Here is an 18,918-nt window from a genome sequence, read left to right on the forward strand (position 1 = left end):
GTTAAAAGCACTGACCTTCGACACCCCCACAACCCCCCACCCCCAGTTTTCCATAAGGACAAGGTACAGCTCAGGCCTCACCCAGCCTTTCTGCCCAAGGTGGTATCTCAATTCCACATTGGACAGGACGTTTTTCTACCAGTCTTCTATCCTAAGCTGCATGCCAATGCGCGGGAGTGGAGACTTCATTCGCTAGACCTCCAGAGAGTGCTAGCGTTCTACACTGGGCGCACTAAACCTTTCAGGAAATTGAACCAACTGTTCATAGTGGTGGCAGGTCGGATGAAAGGGCTTCCGGTCTTCTCACAGCGCATTTCATCATGGATCATGGACTGCATCCATACTTTCTATGACCTCGCCAAGGTTCCAGCTCCGCCTATTACAGCGTACTTGATGCTGGCTCAAGCCTCATCTGCTGCTTTCCTGGCCCAGGTGCCCATCCAGGAGATCTGCAGAACGGAGACCTGGTCATCTGTGCACACGTTTACTACCCACTATGCCATCACACAACATGCCAGAGAGGATGCAGCTTTTGGCAGGGCAGTTCTCCAATGAGTGGTTCCTTAACTCTGACCCCACCTCCAGGGAGAGCTTGGGAGTCACCTGATTGGAATGGACATGAACAAACGCTCGAAGAAGAAAAAACAGTTACTTACCTTCTTGTAACTGTTGTTCTTCGATATGTGTTGTTCACGTCCATTCCAATACCCTCCCTCCTTCCCCTCTGTTGGAGTAGGCGGCAAGAAGGAACTGAAAGGGGGGTCAGGTCAGCAGGATCATATATTGAGTGCCATGAAGACGCCACTCCAGGGGGCTCCCTAGCGGACCTGATGGGAGCTGCTAAGGGAAAAGTTTCCGATGACCGTGCACATGGTGCACGCACACCTAATTGGAATGGACGTGAACAACACATCTCAAAGAGCAACAATTACAAGAAGGTGAGTAACTGTTTTTTCTTTTCTGCTTCAGAGCACTGAGTAGTATGGATGCCATGGTACTATTAAGTGTGTTTTGTGACTTGGCAGCTCAGAACCAAATGCTTTTTCCTTCACTTCCCATCTACTTCTACTTCTCTCAGAGCCAGGCACAGGGGCACTCAGGACAAAAAGCTGCATATAGAAGGAGTGGCTCTTGAAAGTGCCTGTGGGCTCACTTATCTCCCTTCTGCCTTTTTGGAGCTTCCTGCTGGCACTGCACATTTCTTCCCACGTTCAGGTCGTGTTTTGTGGCTCCCATCTCTGAGCCCCAGTGGCCTATATGACTTAGTGTCTCTCAAGGCAGCTAAACCTTTGCACTGGCCTGGCCTTTCCATGCTGATCTCGTTCTAATTCAGTGATTTTATTTGCCAGGGTAACTTCTATAGAAGGGCAGCTGAATGGATTTCAGAACAGCCTTAGCAGTGCAGCATCCTGTGAGCCAGGCACAAAATCCACAGGTGAGTACAGGTCCCACAGACAAGGAGAGACGGGTAAAGGAATGGAATGATGGAGTGTGTTGATCTCCAGCAGTTGGCAGGGAAGGGGCCGACCCTCTGGCTAGAGAAAAAGACACAGTTGCTTACCCTGAGTGCAGTGGTTTGCAAGTAGCAGCCCCGGGGCCATCTGAGGGTGGAATTCATTCCTCCTGGGACACTGTAAAAAGGACTTACCGAGGGAGAGCTGGGGCTGAGTCTGGCAAGGAGAGTTGGAGATGAAGGATCCCTAGAAGCAGAGTTGAAAGGAGAGCTTGGCTAAAATGAGCCACCTTTGCTTTTAGCTTTGGCTGAGGCACATTCTGCTGTTTCTGTTTAGCCTTTAAAAGGCCAAGGCATTTTTTACTTTTACTTTTCTGTCTTGCAATAAAGCCTCTCTGTCCAGAAAGGGTTACTTTAGGGATGTCCTATGGATTTGTCTTCTCTAATTTTCTTACTTCTCTGGTTCATGACTGCTTAATTCAAAGAGGTTTCTCTGGGACTGGTGTTGAGGGAACAAGAATCTGATCTTTTTCCACTGCTTCAAAAGTGTCTGCAGAACAGATATGTTGTTGGTTTAGATGAACCAAAACTGTATATGATATTATTGCCAGGGCCCTGTGTATTCTGTGATGCTGCAGCCATGGAATTTGTAGCAGAATTGAGCTCCAGAATCTGAGCTTTAATTTTTAAAGAATTATATTTTTAGCCCTTATGGTTGCTGAGAAAACCATGAGAACATGACATGAGTGTCTCTGATGCAGTGATTTCTGCCTGAGTCTGCACAGCCTGAAACAATAGCTCAAAAAGAAGTGACCTGCCCCATTCATCTCCAGTGGGGAGGTTAGCTCTAAAATTTAAAGATGACATTTCCAATATTAACATTAACAATTTCATTGCTGATCCTTTAGAAAAAACATCTAGCTAATGTAAATTCTTGTGCAGTTCCAAACTGCCTCCCACGCTTTACCACCTGCAAAGCCTCCGGCTTTCCTACCAGCAGTTTTTACAATAGTTAACAGAAAAATCTGCATCCCACTCAGCCCTGATAGTGTGGGTGTGGACAGTGTAAAATGAGATTCAATATGAATAAATAACACAATTTCACTATTTTCATGTATATGTAGTTGCTGCAGAATTTCTAGTTTGCACAACTCAAGACCTGTTTGCTGCAGAGTTTTGGGGCCATGATATACATAGGGCTACAGATTAAAAGCCCAGTCCTCAGGATCTGACCCAAAGACACTGATTCTAGTCCTGGAGCACCCAATGGGAAAAAATAGTGGGTGCTTAGCACCCACTAGCCACAGCTGTTTGGGCAGCTGCCACCAATCAGCTGTTCAAGCGGCTGAGGGAGGCACTTGTGGGAGGGTAGAAAGCAGCGAGTGGTGGGCAAGCAGGGCCTTGGGGGAGGGTTGGAGTGAGGGAGGGAAGAGGCAGAGCGAGGGCGGGGCCTCGGGGAGGAGTGGAGCAGGGGTGCAAAGAGGAGGAGTGAGGGTGGAGCCTTGAGGAAGGGGCAGAGTGGGGGCAGGATGAGGGTGGGGCCTCAGGGGAGGGTCTTGGGGCAAAGCGGGGGTGGAGTACCCCTAGGGAAAAAGAAAACTCAGTGACTATGATATGACCAAGCTGATTTATGCTATCCTGCATGAACATGCCAGTCTGTTGAGCACTGTTCTCTCGGTTGCTCCCTCCTTAGCTCCCGCCATTGCCACCCTACAGTCTTCAGCCTTGTAGGAAGCAAACCTTCTACCTAAAATGTATTCTCCAACTCCACTCTGGCCAGTGCTGAAAGTAGCTCCTTCAGTTGATCCTGTATGTATCTACTGTAACTGCAGGCAGCAACCCCTCCCTATTTCTGTGAGCATCTTCCAGGAATTAATGCAGAGCACGTGTGTGGGGAATTGTCAGTAAATGGACAATAGACAGCAACAGCCTAAAACTTTAGGAAATGTAAGCTAGATAGTATGGATCTCTTGGTAATTGTGAGGTCCCCTTTAAGGGAGGGATGTAACCATTCATACTGGGAGTGTTCAAGGTGAAATGAACACATGAGGTAGAAATCTGAGTCCTCTCCTGCAGGATGTGGCTAGCTGACCGAGGGCAAACCTGCCTCTCTGAATCTGAAATGAAGAGTTTAGACCAGAGCATGTTGTATAAGCTCGAGCAACAGAGCTTGAGAGAGGGCTAATGGAAGCATGACTTGCAGGGTAAGCCACTTAAAGCCTTCTCCTTGCCCCAGAAGAAAAGTGTTACAGCTCCAAGAGAAGGGTGTGCTATTTCAGTGAGCAGAATAGCTGGAGAGAAGTGATTGTTGCTCTTAATAATGTGAGAGGAAGATATTTTGCCCAGTTCAACATTAGGCCCCCCTCTTCCAGGTGTCTGAGGGACTAAGCCATTTTTCTTCCTCTCCCTCTGCAACCCAGTACCTTCTTTGTTCTGTAGCCCTTCTTTCTCTCATCATAAGGTTTGATTGGTTATCATTTCATTTATGAGTAGTGCCCTACATGTGCTAGAGAGATTGGAGACATGAGCCCTGCCCTGAGGAGCATGCAGTCTAGATCAGATACAACATGGCATGACTTTGGGCAAGGGAGAAGGGAGGTTGTTCTGAGGGACTCATTCTAGAAGTAGAATGGATAGTAATCTGGAAAGGCAAGAGACTAAACAGGGCAGTTCCATGCACAGCCCCAGGGACAGCAAGGGAGGATGCAGGCAAAATACCCTCCCTTCCATCTCTCAGCGTGAAAGTTACACATGGATTCTAAAGTGTCAGGAGGAGCATTCACTCTCTGCTTGGCCCATTCAAACTCAGTTTATTAGGTTCTGACGTGGAAACCTTCAGGGTAGTGAATTGGGAAGCAGCACGACCAAGTCCACTGGGGCAGATGGGTTCGGGAGAGTATTAGTTGGGCAAACTTATGAAGCACCTTGGGATTGGTCCTGCTCCTTAGTGGGCAGGGCTTTGATAGCCTTTCCCAACTCAAAAGTCAATCAAAGAAGCCAATGGAGAGGTCCTTCTGCACATTTGATTATACGGTAGTATCTGTGCAGGGTTTAGAGCTGCATCTCCCTCCTCCACTACTGCTAGGCTGTAGAGACTGCTCCTGGATGAGTCCTGCCCTTTCTAATCTATAAGATAGGGTGAAAGAGGCACACTTGTCTGAGAAGGCCAGCCAGACACCAACATACAGAAGGTGAAATACTGGCTCAATGGAAGTCAATGTAAAAAACTCCCATTGACATCATTGGGACCAAGATTTAAAACAGAGGCTCTAAGCCTCTTTCACATGTCTGTCCTGCCAGTGTATATCTGTGGGTATGTTTCAGAGTGATAGCCGTGTTAGTCTGTATCACAAAAACAAAGAGGAATCCTAGTGGCACCTTAGAGACTAACAAATTTACTTGGGCATATGCTTTTCTGGGCTGAAACCCACTTCATCGGATGCATGGAGTGGAAAATACAGAGTAGTATAAATACACAGCAGATGAAAAGATGGGAGTTGCCTTTACCAAGTGGGGGGTCAGTGCTAACGAGCCAATTAAATTAAGGTGGAAGTGGGCTATTGTCAACAGTTGACAAGAAGAGGTGGAAATCACTTTTGTAGTGCTAATGAGGCCAATGTAATGAAGGTGGCTCATTTCAAACAGTTAACAAGAAGGTGTGAGCATCAGCAGGGGGAAATTAGTTTTTGTAGTGACCCATCCACTCCCAGTCTTTATTCAGGCCTAATTTGATGGTGTCCAGTTGCAAATTAATTCCAGTTCTGCAGTTTCTCGTTGGAGTCTGTTTTTGAAGTTTTTTTGTTGAAGAATTGCCATTTTTAAGTCTGTTTTTGAGTGTCCAGGGAGATTGAAGTGTTCTCCTACTGGTTTTTTAATGTTATCATTCTTGATGTCAGATTTGTGTCCATTTATTCTTTTGTGTAGAGACTGTCCGGTTTGGCCAGTGTACATGGCGGAGGGGCATTACTGGCACATGATGGCATATATCACATTGGTAGATGTGCAGGTGAATGAGCCCCTGATGGTGTGGCTGATATGGTTAGGTCCTATGATGGTATCCCTTGAATAGATATGCAGACAGAGTTGGCACTGGGGTTTGTTGCAGGGTTTGGTTCCTGGGTTAGTGTTTTTGTTGTGTGGTGTGTGATTGCTGGTGAGTATTTGCTTCAGGTTTGGGGGCTGTCTGTAAGCGAGGACTGGCCTGTCTCCCAAGGTCTGTGAGAGTGAGGGATCATCCTTCATGATCGGTTGTAGATCCTTGGTGATGCGCTGGAGAGGTTTTAGTTGGGGGCTATAGGTGACGGCTAATGGCGTTTTGTTACTTTCTTTGTTGGGCCTGTCCTGTAGTAGGTGACTTCTGGGTACTCTTCTGGCTCTATCAGTCTGTTTCTTCACTTCACCAGGTGGGTATTGTAGTTTTAAGAACACTTGATAGAGATCCTGTAGGTGTTTGTCTCTGTCTGAGGGATTGGAGCAAATGTGGTTGTATCTTAGAGCTTGGCTGTAGACAATGGATCGTGTGATGTGGTCTGGATGAAAGCTGGAGGCATGTAGGTAAGTATAGTGGTCAGTAGGTTTTCGGTGTAGGGTGGTGTTTATGTGACCATCATTTATTTGCACTGTAGTGTCTAGGAAGTGGATCTCTTGCGTGGACTGTTGTATGTTGTAATCCTTTGGGGCTGGATGGGTCTGCAGTCACACTACCATAAACAGAGACACATGGAAAAGCTGTTTGGGTCCCTGCTGTCCCAGACATACCCACTGGGCTATTGCTGCCTTCTGGTTGTTGTTAGCATAAGGGATGTGAGGGTCAAGTAGTGGGGAGGCTTCTGTGCAGAGGGAAGGAGGGACAGCCCCAAGCTAAGCCATCTTTTCCATTTTCCAGGTCCTTTGGAAGTTGGCCCCCAGCTTATATTCGCCAGATCCAAATCTTTTTCCAGCCGTTCCAGATCCAGTGGCACAGTTGTAGGGCAGAGAAAGAGAAAGACAGTGCAGGCAGGGCCAGTTTAAGGTAACAGCAGCCATTGGACTCTCAGACCATTCTTCTTCCTCTGTCCTCAGAGGTAACTCTGATAGCCTTGCTGGGGTAGTAGACCTCGGTGCTCAGCAAAGAGAAGAAGAGTGAGAGAGGCAGGTAATCCAAGAGAAGGTGAGTCTGAGGTTCTGTGGAAGTGAGAAACATAGGCATTTATAGAAGCTGGCAACCAATCTGCTCAGATAAGAATCCACTTGCAGGTGGTACTGCAGCTGTAAGAAAATACTAGTTCTTCTTTGAGTGCTTGCTCATGTCCATTCCATTGTAGGTGTGTGTGCTCACCGTTGCACTAGTGGCAGAAGTTTTTACTCTCAATGGTATCCATAGGGGACAAGCTCTGGCAACCTCTGGAGTGGAGCACATATGCGCTGGTATAAGGGTGCCGCTGGCCCCTTCCCTCAGTTCCTTCTTACTGCCAGTGTCGCTCCCCTTGCTCTAGCAAGTGGTTTCCTTCTAGTGATTCTTTGAATTTTTTTCTTTGTAAATAGTTGTAGTTAGTTGATAGTTAGCAGTTCTTAATAGATTAGTTTCAGAGTAACAGCCGTGTTAGTCTGTATTCGCAAAAAGAAAAGGAGTACTTGTGGCACTTTAGTGAGCTGTAGCTCACAAAAGCTCATGCTCAAATAAATTGGTTAGTCTCTAAGGTGCCACAAGTACTCCTTTTCTTTTGCTTAATAGATTAGTATACCTTAGTGATAGCTAGTGCCCTGAGGGACTTAGCCCAGAGACGGGGCATGCCCTGCTCCCTGGGCTTCAAGCCTTGCAATCGCTGTAAGAAGCCCATGCCAATCAGCGATCCACAAATAAGCTGTTTAAGTGTCTGGGTGAATCCCACATTTGCGAAAAGTGTCACATTTGCAAGGGATTCAAGCCCCGGACCAAGAAAGAAAGAGATATTAGTCTGCACATGCTCCTCATAAAGTCAGCGCTTTCACCAGCCTCGGAGCCGGCACATTCGGACTCGGTACCTAGTACTTCGGCATTGATGAGAAGTGCCCCCTGGCACTGAATTTCTCTCGGTGCCAATCCCCGTTGCAGGTACCAGCCAAAAGGCATAAGAAACACATGGGAAGGGGGTGCTTCCTGGGCATCCATAAGGGCAAGGATAAAGGAGAAGTGGAGCCTAGACTGGCTTGGACTATCTCACCATCTCTGGAACCCAGTCAGGCAGCAGCCTCACTGGTTGAACCTAGCCCACCCCACGATCTGCCTCCTACACTGGGGAGTGGTAGAGGCACGTGGTACCTCATGGTGCCATCCACCCCGGAAGCCTTTCAAGCGGCAAAAGACATCTTCTCCCTCCCTGTGCCACCTACTCCTTGGGAAGAGAGGCCCAAGGACCCCTCCCTCCCATCCGTTTCAAGGCGAAAGCCTTTAATGGCATCCCTACATAATTGACCCCCGCGGCACTGTACCCCAGCCCCATCTCAGTCTCCAGGGCCGTGCCAGCAACCTCCAGAGTTGCACTCTGGATCACAGACCCGTGACCAGTTGATGAATTCACAGCACAGAATGCCAGACTCCAGGCACCAATCCCCGGGATCCCGACATGAGTCACCGGACCCACAGTACTGGGCTGCAGAGGCACGCCGTCAGTTCCCGGAACCCCGGCAACAGTCATCTGGCAGGCACTGCTCACCAGTTCCCAAGCACTGCTCACCAGAGCCTCCTTGGTGCTCTCAGGAGTCCTGGCACCGCTCCTCCAAACCTTGCCAGTTACCACTGTCCCAACACCGGTTGCCAGAGCCCCAACGCTGGTCGTTGATCATCAGAGCATCATGGACGGTCCCCGTGCTCCCGGTCCTGGTCACCAGAGCCTGCACACCGTCCTCGGAGCAAGTGATATCACTCCCCACATTATTACCGGGCCTATGCACAATACTGCTGGTCACTGGATACGCAACATGACTCGGCAGGTTCCTGGTACCGCTCCCCGAATGGCAGGTGCAAGGCTGCCAGATACAGCAGGGAAGTCTACCTTATTGTGATGCCAATTTGGTCACCTGAGGAAGATTATGCCTCCTCAGGCTCTGAGAGTGAGGAGTTGCTGGCCCTCAGAGACCTAACACCACTTGCAGTCAGCAGGTTTTCCCCAGGGCCAGTCTACAAGTACTTGGCCACAGGATCAAAGGCTGGGGCCCTGCTAGAGGTATAACCCATGAGCACGTTCGTAAGCTGGGAGTCCTCAGACCCACCAGTCAGTCTCAGAAGCATCAGAAAGACCTTCAACATCAGTGTCTCACCCCCCTATACCCCAGAGCTTGGATGTTGGGTTAAGCCAAGGGGCCCAGGAACCACTCCCTCCAGGACATGTGGCTCCCCAGGCAAGGAACACGGAAGCCGCCCCTCACCCTGGGCTGGTCTCCTCCTCCTCATTACCTGATGAGGAAGTAGCAGGCCCCTTGCAGATGGTGCCTCAAGATGATGTCAGAGCCCACCAGGAGCTTCTTAAATGGGTCGCAGCAAACCTGGGATTGAAGGCGGAGGAGATGTTCAAACCAGCGGACTCCCTATTTGACATGCTGGCCACAGCGGCCCCGTCCATGGGTGGCCCTTCCCGTCCATGATGGGTGGTCAAGATCGTAAAAGCCCTGTGGCAGACCCTGTCATCCTTGCGACCAATGTCCAAGAGGGCAGAGTGCAAGTATTGTGTCCCTGCAAAAGGGTTCGATTATTTGTACACGCACCCCACCCCCGGGTCGCTAGCAGTCGTGGCAGCCAACAAGTGCAACAGGCAGAATCGGCCTAGCTCAACCCCCAAGAATAAAGGTGCGAAGTGACTCTTGTACGGCAGGAAAATTTATTCTACAGCCAGCCTACAGTTTCACATTGCAAACCACCAGGCCCTGCTCGGCAGATATCATTTTAATGTATGGCAATCCACGGCCAAGTTTACTGACTCGCTCCTGCAGGACTTTAAGCAGGATTTCAATGCCATATTAGATGAGGATAGAGAAATTGCAAGAGCCTCCCTCCAGGCCACCTCAGACATGGCAGATTCCACAGCCAGATCCATGGTGTCGGCGGTGTCAATGAGGCGGGCGTCGTGGCTGCAATCATCTGGCCTGTCAGCGGAAGTCCAACAATCTATCCAGGATCTCCCATTTGACAGCTTGGCCCTGTTTGCTGAACAAACGGACCACAGATTACATGGCCTGAAAGACTCTAGGACCACTCTTTTCTCGCCTGGCCTGTAACCCCCAGCTCATGCTAGGAAGAGATTTAAACCTCAGCACACACAGAGGTTCACGAGCTCGGCCAGAACAGAACCATACCGCAGAAAGAGCAGGGGATATAGACATCGCCAAGGTCAACCGTTGGCAGTGGGGTCTCATTCGGGCTCGAGCCACGCCCCTCCTAAGAACAAGAAATCATTTGAAGGTACAACCTCCCAGCCTGCAGCCAGGATCTATCTCACCCTTTATATTTCTGACCATTTGTTACCTTACCTCCCCGCTGGGACTGCCATAACTACGGACCACTGGGTCCTCAGTACAGTGCCAGTGGGGTGCACCCTCCAATTTCTGTCCCTCCTTCCCACCCCCCTTTCCTGTCCCTCTTTAGAGATCCTTCTCACGAGCACCTGTTCAGCCAGGAGGTACAAGGCGTCCTACAACTGGGGGCAGTAGAGGAAGTTCCTGCGGAACAAAGAGAGAGAGGTTTTTACTCCCAGTATTTGCTCATTCCAAAGGCGGCCTATGCCCCACCCTAGACCTGCAGAACCTCAACAAATACCTCAAAAAGTTGAGGTTATGCCTGGTCTCCCTGGCCTCCATCATTCCCTTCCTGGAGACTGGTATGCTGCCTTCGATCTGAAGGATGCATATTTTTATATATCCCGGCCACAGGAGAGTCCTATGGTTTGTGATCAGTCAGATACACTACCAGTTCCCTGTGCTCCTGTTTGGCCTAGCGATGGCGCCAAGAGTGGTTACAAAGTGCATGGATCTTGGAATTCTGAAAGACGTCCAAGTAGATACATTCATGGAGGATAGGTCCATCAATGGCTATTAGCCAGGATGGGCAGGAATGGTGTCCCTAGCCTCCGTTTGCCAGAAGCTGGGAATCAGCAACAGGGGATGGATCACTTTATGATTACCTGTTCTGTTCATTCCCTCTGGGGCACCTGGCACTGGCCACTGTCGGAAGACAGGATATTGGGCTAGATGGACCTTTGGTCTGACCTAGTAGGACCATTCTTACGTTCTTATGAGATCCGGTTCCCCAGTGGGATCTCAACCTGGTCCTCTCCAGGCTCACCAGTTCTCCTTTTGAGCCTCTGACCTCTTGCTCTCTTGCACCTGTCGTGGAAGGTCACATTCCTTGTAGCCATTACCTCAGCGAGACGAGTGTCCGAGATTAAAGCCCTCACTTTGGAGCCCCCGTATACAGTGTTCTAAAAAGACAAGGTGCATCTGCTGGCCTTCCAGCCAAAGGTGGTGTCGCACTTCCGTGTCAACTAGGATATCTTCCTCCCGGTGTTGTGTCCAAAGCCTTACACAACCAATGAGGAGAAGTGTCTGCACACTCTAGATGTCAGGCGCACCCTAGCTTTCTACCTGGAGCGCACCAAGCCCTTCCGCAGATCGACCCAGCTCTTTATCACATTAGCTGACAGGATGAAGGGCTTTCTGGTGTCCTCTCAGACGATTTCGAATTGGATCACCACCTGCATCCATACTTGTTACGAGTTGATGCAGACTGTGCCTTCACCGATAGTGAAGGCTCACTCTACTAGGGATCAGTCATCTTTGGCTGGCCCATATCCCCATCCAGGACATCTGTAGAACTGTGACGTGGTCATCGGTACACACTTTCGCGATGCATTACGCCATCTAGCTGATGGCAAGCCAGGGATGATGCTGGATTTGGCAGAACTGTGTTGCAATCGACACGTCCGTGAACTCTTACCCGCCTCCGAAGGTACCGCTTGAGAGTCACTTACAATCAAATGGGTATTGAGCAAGTACTCAAAGAAAAAATGGTTACTCACCTTTCGTAACTGTTGTTCTTCGAGATGTGTTGCTCATGTCCATTTCATGACCCACCCTCCTTTCCCTCGGTCGGAGTTCCAGCAAGAAGGAACTGAGGGAGGGAGGGGGCTGGTGGCGCCCTTATACCGGCGCATATGCTCGCTACTCCAGAGGGCGCCAGAGCCAGTCCCCAACGGATACCACTGAGGGTAAAAACTTCCGGCACTGGTGCATGTGGCAAGCATTCACACCTAGAATGAAATAGTCATGAGCAACACATATCGAAGAACGGTTACGAAAGGTGAGTAACTGTTTTTTATGGATGCTGTGAGCCTGACTTGAACTCGTGATAGTAGATCGGAGCACAAGGTGAGTGTCACTTCTGCTGTGACACTACCCAAGGTTCTGAACCAAGCAACCAATGCAGATTGGGAATCTTAACCTCTAGTTCTTCTGATTTTCTCAGGTGTTGTACATCCACAAGCCCCCCGCCTACCGCATTGACTTTAATGAAAGTAGTGGGTGCCCCGCAACTCTGAAAATCAGACCATATGGGCAACCATTACTATATTACCAGTTCCACCGGAGAAAACTCTAGTCCCTCTATATGAACCAAGTTTAGATTCACCCTGCCTTAGACTGAGGGTCCCTAGAGAGAACTATTCCACTGCTGTTTTCTCCCTAATGGAATTTAACACAATGTGTGCTAGCGAAGTAATCAGACAGGGGATTAAGAAGAGCAATAACATCCTCCTGAGGCTGCCTGGCTGTTGCTTGCTGAGTGAATGGCCTGTGCTGAAGTTTATGGTGAAGCTATTCAATTCCAGGAATGGCCTTTGGGGCAGGCACAGAGTTCAAGCTGGCTGTGTCCAGATGATGAAGCCACAAAGCTATGGGCTAGTCAGTTTGTTACTCAATCTGAGCCAGTCACTTCTGAGGGCCTGTTCATCCAGTAATGGTTTCCATCAAAGAAACTTACAATATCAGGCATGTGGGGCACACTCTTTTCCATATCTTAATGTTTTACTTTCCACGCCTTTGTAGAGACACAGTACCTGGAATTATAAATTGTTTCTGCGCCTATGTTGGGAAAAAGAGATTTCCCTGGTGTAAAAGGTGTCTCTTTTTTCCCCCGGGAATTTTTAGCCTCTGAACACAGGCAAGGAGGCAGGTAGCACTGCAGCACTGAGGAACGTGCTTTTCCATTCTGAAAATGGAAGTTTTAAAATGTTTAAGAAGCTACATTTAAAATTAAATTAAAATGCAGATCTTATCAGTTTAGTGTGATCCTTGCCCTTGCTTTTCCTTGCTGAGTTTTCCAGTGTCTGGCACGTATTTGGATACTTTAAGCTGCACACAGGCTTCTGAGTGATCAGTTGTTAACCAGCTCCGAGAGGGACAGGTTTCATGTGTGAAAATACCTGTTCACACAGGTATGTGGATCCAAATGCTGAAAGCATTGCAAACGCAATTTTCTTCAAACAGTTAAATTTCACTGGCAGGGACATCCAGCAGGTCAGAATAGAGGCCCCATGATCTCTCTCGGTAGCTTCAAGTGCACTCCGCAGATCTCCAAACTTTGATGCCCACAATTCTGAGCTTTTTAACTGAACGAGCTGCATTTTGAAATCTTCAACACCCATCCACTGAAATACAGACAAATCCAAGTTGCTTCGTTGAACTTTTCAGGTTTAATTAGAAAAGAAAGCACTGGGCCAAATGGCTGGAAATCTTGAAATCTGTCAGAAAATTCTGATTCCAGTTCTTGCATTTACATTCTAATCTCAGCGTCAAACGCAGTGCGCTGTTCCACGTGGCGTGATAAGCAGCAAATCCGGACTTAAAAATATCCCAGCACAGTGGCGCTGGAACAATTTTTAAGGTGGGGGCGATGAGCTGTGTTCCCCCTTGCCCCTGTCTGCACCCCTCACTGCCCCAGGCTGGGGCCAGTGGGCCACATCTGGAGGCAGCTGCAGAGCCCTGGGCCAGCAGCCAGAACCCCAGGCCAGCAGCAGAGCCCCCTGGACCGGTGGCCGGGACCTGGGGCCGGCAGTGGGCTGAGCAGGGCCGGCGTACAGAACCAGGGCCGGTGCAGTAAGAGGTTGGGGCAGCCAAAAGCGCGCTCTGGGGAGGCAGTGGAGCTGAGGTGAGCTGGGGCATGGGGGCACGGGGAGGGCCGGCTGCAGCAAGTAAAGGGGGGCTGTGCACAGTTGCGCTCCCTCCCCAGATCACCTCTGCTCCGCCTCCTCCCCTGAGCACACTGTCCCGCTCTGCTTCTCTCCCTCCCAGGCTTGCGCGCCAAACAGCTGATTGGTGCCGCAAGCCTGGGAGGCGGGAGAAGCGGCGACGTGCTCGGGGAGGAGGCGGAGCAGAGGTGAGCTGGGGCAGGGAGTTGCCGCACGGCTCCCCGGGCCAAGGGGAGCTGCCGCACGGCGGGGAGTTGCTGCACGCGGCTCCCTGGGCCGAGGGGGGGGCCACCAAGGGAAGTTGCCACACGGCTCCCCGGGCCAAGGGAGGGGGTGGTGGGGAGTTGCCGCATGGCTCCCTGGCCGAGGGGAGGGAGGGGGAGAGGGGGCGGCGGGGAGTTGCCACACGGCTCCCCGGGCTGAGGGAGGGAGGGAAGGAAGGAAGGAAGGGGCGGCGGGGAGCTGCCGTGGGGGGGGCACCTCAGGGCGGAGGGGGGGGTGCGGGGAGCTGCCGCAGGGCTGGGGGGCAGGCACAAGGTGGAAGTTTCACCTAGGGGTGCCAAACATCCTTGCACTGGCCCTGGACGGAACCCCAGCAGGCAGGGGGCCAGCAGCCAGTACCCCAGGCCAGCAGCGAAGCCCCTGGGACCAGTGGCCAGGACCCGGGCAGTGTGAGTGCCACTGAAAATTAGGTCGCGTGCCGCCTTTGGCACGCATGCCGTATGTTGCCTACCCCTATACTATAGAAATTCATCTGGCCCCAGCTGTGAATATCTGAGTGCCAGAGTATTCAGCTGCATGGGGCGGCGCAGGGGCCCTCCTGAAGGAGAGTCAGTCTTTGAGATAAAATGCACCCATATCACTGAGGGCTTTGAATTGGATCCCTAAGCGCACGGGGAGCTGATGCCGGTTGAGGGGTACTGGCATGATATGCTGTCTTGGACCTAATCCATTTAGGAGACAGACTGCTACCCGGTACATTATCAGTAGTTTCTTCATAAATTTCTTCTTTAGGTTGAGGAAGAGAGAAGTACAGCTGTCTAGCCTGAAGGTGATGAATGTGTAAACCACCATGGCTAGGTGTTTTAGAAGAGAGGATGGAGTCTTCTTGCCAGCTAGTTGTGAGAGAAGGCACCTTTTAGGACTATTGCTGTTTGATTCTTCAGAGTCAGTGATCAGTCTAGCTCAGCCCCAGAATTTTTCACTTTGCAGAAAATCAACAGACAGATGGTGATTTTTTTCCAGGTTTTTTATTATTATCCAGATTTGATGGCATTTCCCATTAATTTCATTTATGGCTTACTACATGAAATATCAAATTGAAGTTGAGTTGCTTAGTAGGGGTTGGCCACATAAGTCACACATGGTGCTGTATCTGCTTCCTGATTGGATAAGTGTCACCTTATCATCCAGTTTCTTGTGTGCATATTCAGGGAAAAAGAGTTTAAAAATTGCTTTCCTCGGGTATTCAAATGTGCAGGCTTAAAATTCACTTTACACTAGCATTTGTGCTAGTGAAAAACTTTCAGACAAATACAAAAAGGGTGTGAACACAACAGATGCAGATTAATTAAAAATTATTTCACATTGTTTGCCCAGGTATAGATACAGAAACTGTCCTGGAGGTGGGAAATTCTTGTATCACTAGGTAGCAGGTCCCAGTTCCCTGGGACCATAGAGGACAAGGACAGGAAATGTAGCATAAATGGGGAGGCTAGTGTGCACAGCGTGTATCAGTCACTTGGGCATTTGCTGCAGTAAGGTGAGATTCCCAGCTGCTGCCCTTGTCCAGGATCCCTCAGCTTCTCTCAGGCTTCTCTGCAGCCTGAGAAGGCGATGGGTTGTTGAGCACCAATGTATTTATTTTTATGTTGATAACACAGCCCCCAGGGGAGCCTTGGCTACAGTTACAGTCAGTGTAGTAAGACCAGCTGAATCTGTCCAAATCCTTCAGCAGTAGCAGCTGGGAACAGGACTCACTCAGGTTTCCACACTCTGTTGCTGATTCCTGTCCTCCATACCACTAATCCCGTTAATTCCACTCTTCATTGCCACCCTTCTGGCTCTCTCTTGTTTCTGTGACTGACTGCACATGTGGTCTTGACTTTGAAAAGTAACTTCAAATGGGCACCTTGAGTGACCTCTGCCTCAGACTGGCCTGGCTGTTCAGGGTGTGAAATACCTCATGGCACCAGCGAACTGCTTCTGATGACACCTGACCACTAACCCTAGCACAGGAATATAGTAATGCAAACACGTCCCCATAAATCCTTTCAGAACAGGCTAGCTATCTGATAAACTTACTGGACTGTTTAAAGGGAGCAGTGGTCAGAACCCCAGCATCTTCCACATGGACCAAAGCTGCCCCAGCAGAACCCTCCACCTTGCTCACAGCCTGTGCCACCAATGGTTATGACATTCTGTGAGTACCTCTTTCTGCCCTTTCGATGGTGCCCCCTTCCTACAGCGCTGCCAAAAGGGGATTAGCAGGAAACACAATCTGCCTTGTGTCATAGGAATTTGGAAAGAAGCAGGACTTGATGTGGTGAAGGGAGGTGAATCCCACTGTTACATTTCCCTTTTTGAGAAGATGGAGGGCTGCTGTGATGGCGAGTATTTGGTTTCACATCTGTTCCAAGAAATATCCTCCTAAAACCATTGTCCTCTGAAGCATCCCAAAGCTATCCAGGGCCGCCTCCCTCCCTTCAGTCCCCTTCCTACAATCTCAGGGCCATAGGGCAGCAGCTGACTCCCACAGTCATGAAAAGATGGCAGATGGAGAGCCGGAGTCACTGTTGATCCTGGTACAGGTAGTTGTGGGATTATTGGCCCAGAGCAGTGCAGAGACTGAGCCCCTGATACCAGTGCAGAGGGACTGGAAGGGCGTGAGGTGGTAGTGTGACACCTTTTCTCTTAGTCGATTTCACATGGTTGCATGGAGGAGGGCAGAGTGACTATTAGTGAGCAGACATCAGAGGCCTAGCGATGTACATTACAAGAGCTTCACAATGAACGTGGAGCTCTAAAACTAACAGATTACAATTGTTTCTGTGTTTATTCACCTATCTGAGTTGTATGGGGAACTCTCATTAATCCCAACATAATCTAAAACTCCATTCTGAAGGCAGCATCTTTCTAAGCCCTCCTCAGATGATGTTAACAGGATAATGTCAAACTCAGCCGTCACCTCTCAGCTAGATCTGAGGGGCTGGGCTTACTTCTAATGAAACAAAAATACACTTATTTCTAAACTCGTGAGACTGTTCTGCCTCTTGCACCTCTCGTGCCTTTGTTTTATGAGAGGAAGAAGCTGTTTCTGTTATCTCCTGGTTGAATGCTAATGAGGGGCCAGTCCAAGCCTGGGGAGCATTTCAGGTCTGCTCAGACATGGGGCTGGAGAAATAGGAGAGGGAGGAGGGGATGGTCTCTTAAATCAGGTCCCCTGTTTAAAACTGACTTGGAACCTAGCCTGAACTGTAGAAGCCTAGAAGAAAATTCATAAGCTGGAGAGGCAGTGACCTCTTGTCTGAGCCTTCAGAATAAGAATGGTGTGGAGGGCAGGCAGAGGGTGAGGGTTGCCCTGCAGTTGGCTGAACTCTGCCAGTTCTCAGTATTGAGGTGGTGGGGACTCTACCCAGGATCTCACCTTTTTGGAGATGCCCTTCAGGATCAGTCGTGCAAAGATTTGGAGAACTCATATGATCCCCTGGTTCTTCTTTGAGGAGTGTCCCTGTAAGTGCTCCACTTTAGGTGAATCTGCACCCCTGTGCAGGGGTGCCAGAACAGGAGGAGCTGAGGGCCATGGCCCCATCACTTTTAAAAGTGGGAGGGCACTTTTTACCAGTCATGACAGGGAGGGGGCAGAGAGGAGCGAGTGGGGGGCGGGGTCTTGGGAAGCAGAGGCAGCAAGTGAGCAGGGCCTATGGGTAAGAGGCAGCACAGGGGTGGGGCCTTGGGGAATGGGCGGCACGAGGGGGGGGGCTCCGGGAGAAGGGGCAGCGTGGGGGTGGGCCTCGGGGGAAGGGATGGCATGAGGAGCAGGGCCACAGTTAGGGCACCAGTGCCTCCCCCCTTTTAGGGAGCTTCCGCAGCTCCTGCCCCTGTGCTTGTAATCGGAGATTTTTAGTAGCAGTACCTGGTTTGGTCACACATGCGCTTTCCCCATCTCGCACCACTTCTGGCGGTTACATAGAGTTGTGCGACCAAACCCCTGCCCCACCCGTTCCTTCTCTACTGCCCTCGGCTTGAGATGGAGCACTTGGCGGTGCCTCTGAGCTTTCTCTTTAGTCTAGTTCTAACTTTAGCAGTTCATAACCCAGTTATTTAGTTCATAGTTAACTACTCTACCTCTTCCCCATTTATTTTTCTTTTCTTAAAAAAAGATTCTTATCTTAGGTGTTTAAGTTCTAGTTACTAGTATGCCCTTTAGCATAGTATAGTTACCCTCCCTCCCGGGAGAGACCCTATTCTAAGCGGCATGGTCAGTTCCCTGGGGTTTAAACGTTGTCTTACTTGCTGGCCGTCAATCACAGTCTTGGACTGGCATTCAGAGTGTGTTCACTGCCTTGGTGAGACATGCATTTCACAAAAGTGCTCTCACTGCCACAATTTAAAAGCCTATGCTGGACGTCAAGAGACCTACAGCTAAAACGCATCATGAGGGAGAAGTCTCTCTGCCTGGCATACAATCCTGGATCACAGACTCCTCCTGGACAACAGTCTCTAAGGACAATGTTGGAAAGAGGTTCCTCATTACCCTCTCAGAGCAAGGAGCACCTCCCCCCAAAAGGCAACAAAGAAACAGGCTTTCACATCACTATCATGAGAACCCACCAAAAAGAGAGATTTCCCGACCTGTCAGACCACATCGGCACTAACTGCACCGAGAGCCATCCACTTTGGAAGTAACAGGACCATCTGGTACCATGGGTACTGCGCAAGCAAAAGATCCTAAGTGGGTTGGCTCAGAAAAAGGCAAAAAAGGGAAACCTAACTTCCCTGCCTTAGTATTGCTGGAGCCGCTCAAACATGTGGCACCAAGCATCTCAACAGCGCTATAGTCTATGCCTCCACCTTCTGCCTCCATAGCGCATAGTGCACGACCCGCGGCACCGACAACTGCAGTAAAGGCATTGATATCGCTGACAACACTCTCCTCGGTGCTGATGTTCTTGGTACTGCAGCAGTTTCTTCGCCATAAAGATCTTCTGGCCTCCTCAGCACCAACCTTACTCCAGCATGTGCGGTACCGTGCCAACATACCACACCACC

At 49.9% G+C, this 18,918-nt stretch overlaps 1 protein-coding gene across 7 annotated transcripts in view; it reads left to right on the forward strand.

The window, feature by feature from the left end:
- Positions 1–18,918, forward strand: part of TTLL5 (tubulin tyrosine ligase like 5) — a 216,119-nt gene that overhangs the window by 188,039 nt on the left and 9,162 nt on the right. For 5 of the 7 annotated variants that reach the window (XM_048855536.2, XM_048855539.2, XM_048855537.2 and 2 more), the window contains one exon: positions 1,350–1,435. The exons of the other annotated variants lie outside the window; for them this stretch is intronic. In XM_048855536.2, the coding sequence (XP_048711493.1) occupies positions 1,350–1,435 (86 nt within the window). The remainder of the gene's footprint in view (positions 1–1,349; positions 1,436–18,918) is intronic. 7 annotated transcript variants of the gene reach the window in all.

The sequence above is a fragment of the Caretta caretta genome, chromosome 6, assembly GCF_965140235.1.
Source record: "Caretta caretta isolate rCarCar2 chromosome 6, rCarCar1.hap1, whole genome shotgun sequence".
In the NCBI taxonomy this organism is placed as follows: Eukaryota; Metazoa; Chordata; order Testudines; family Cheloniidae; genus Caretta; species Caretta caretta.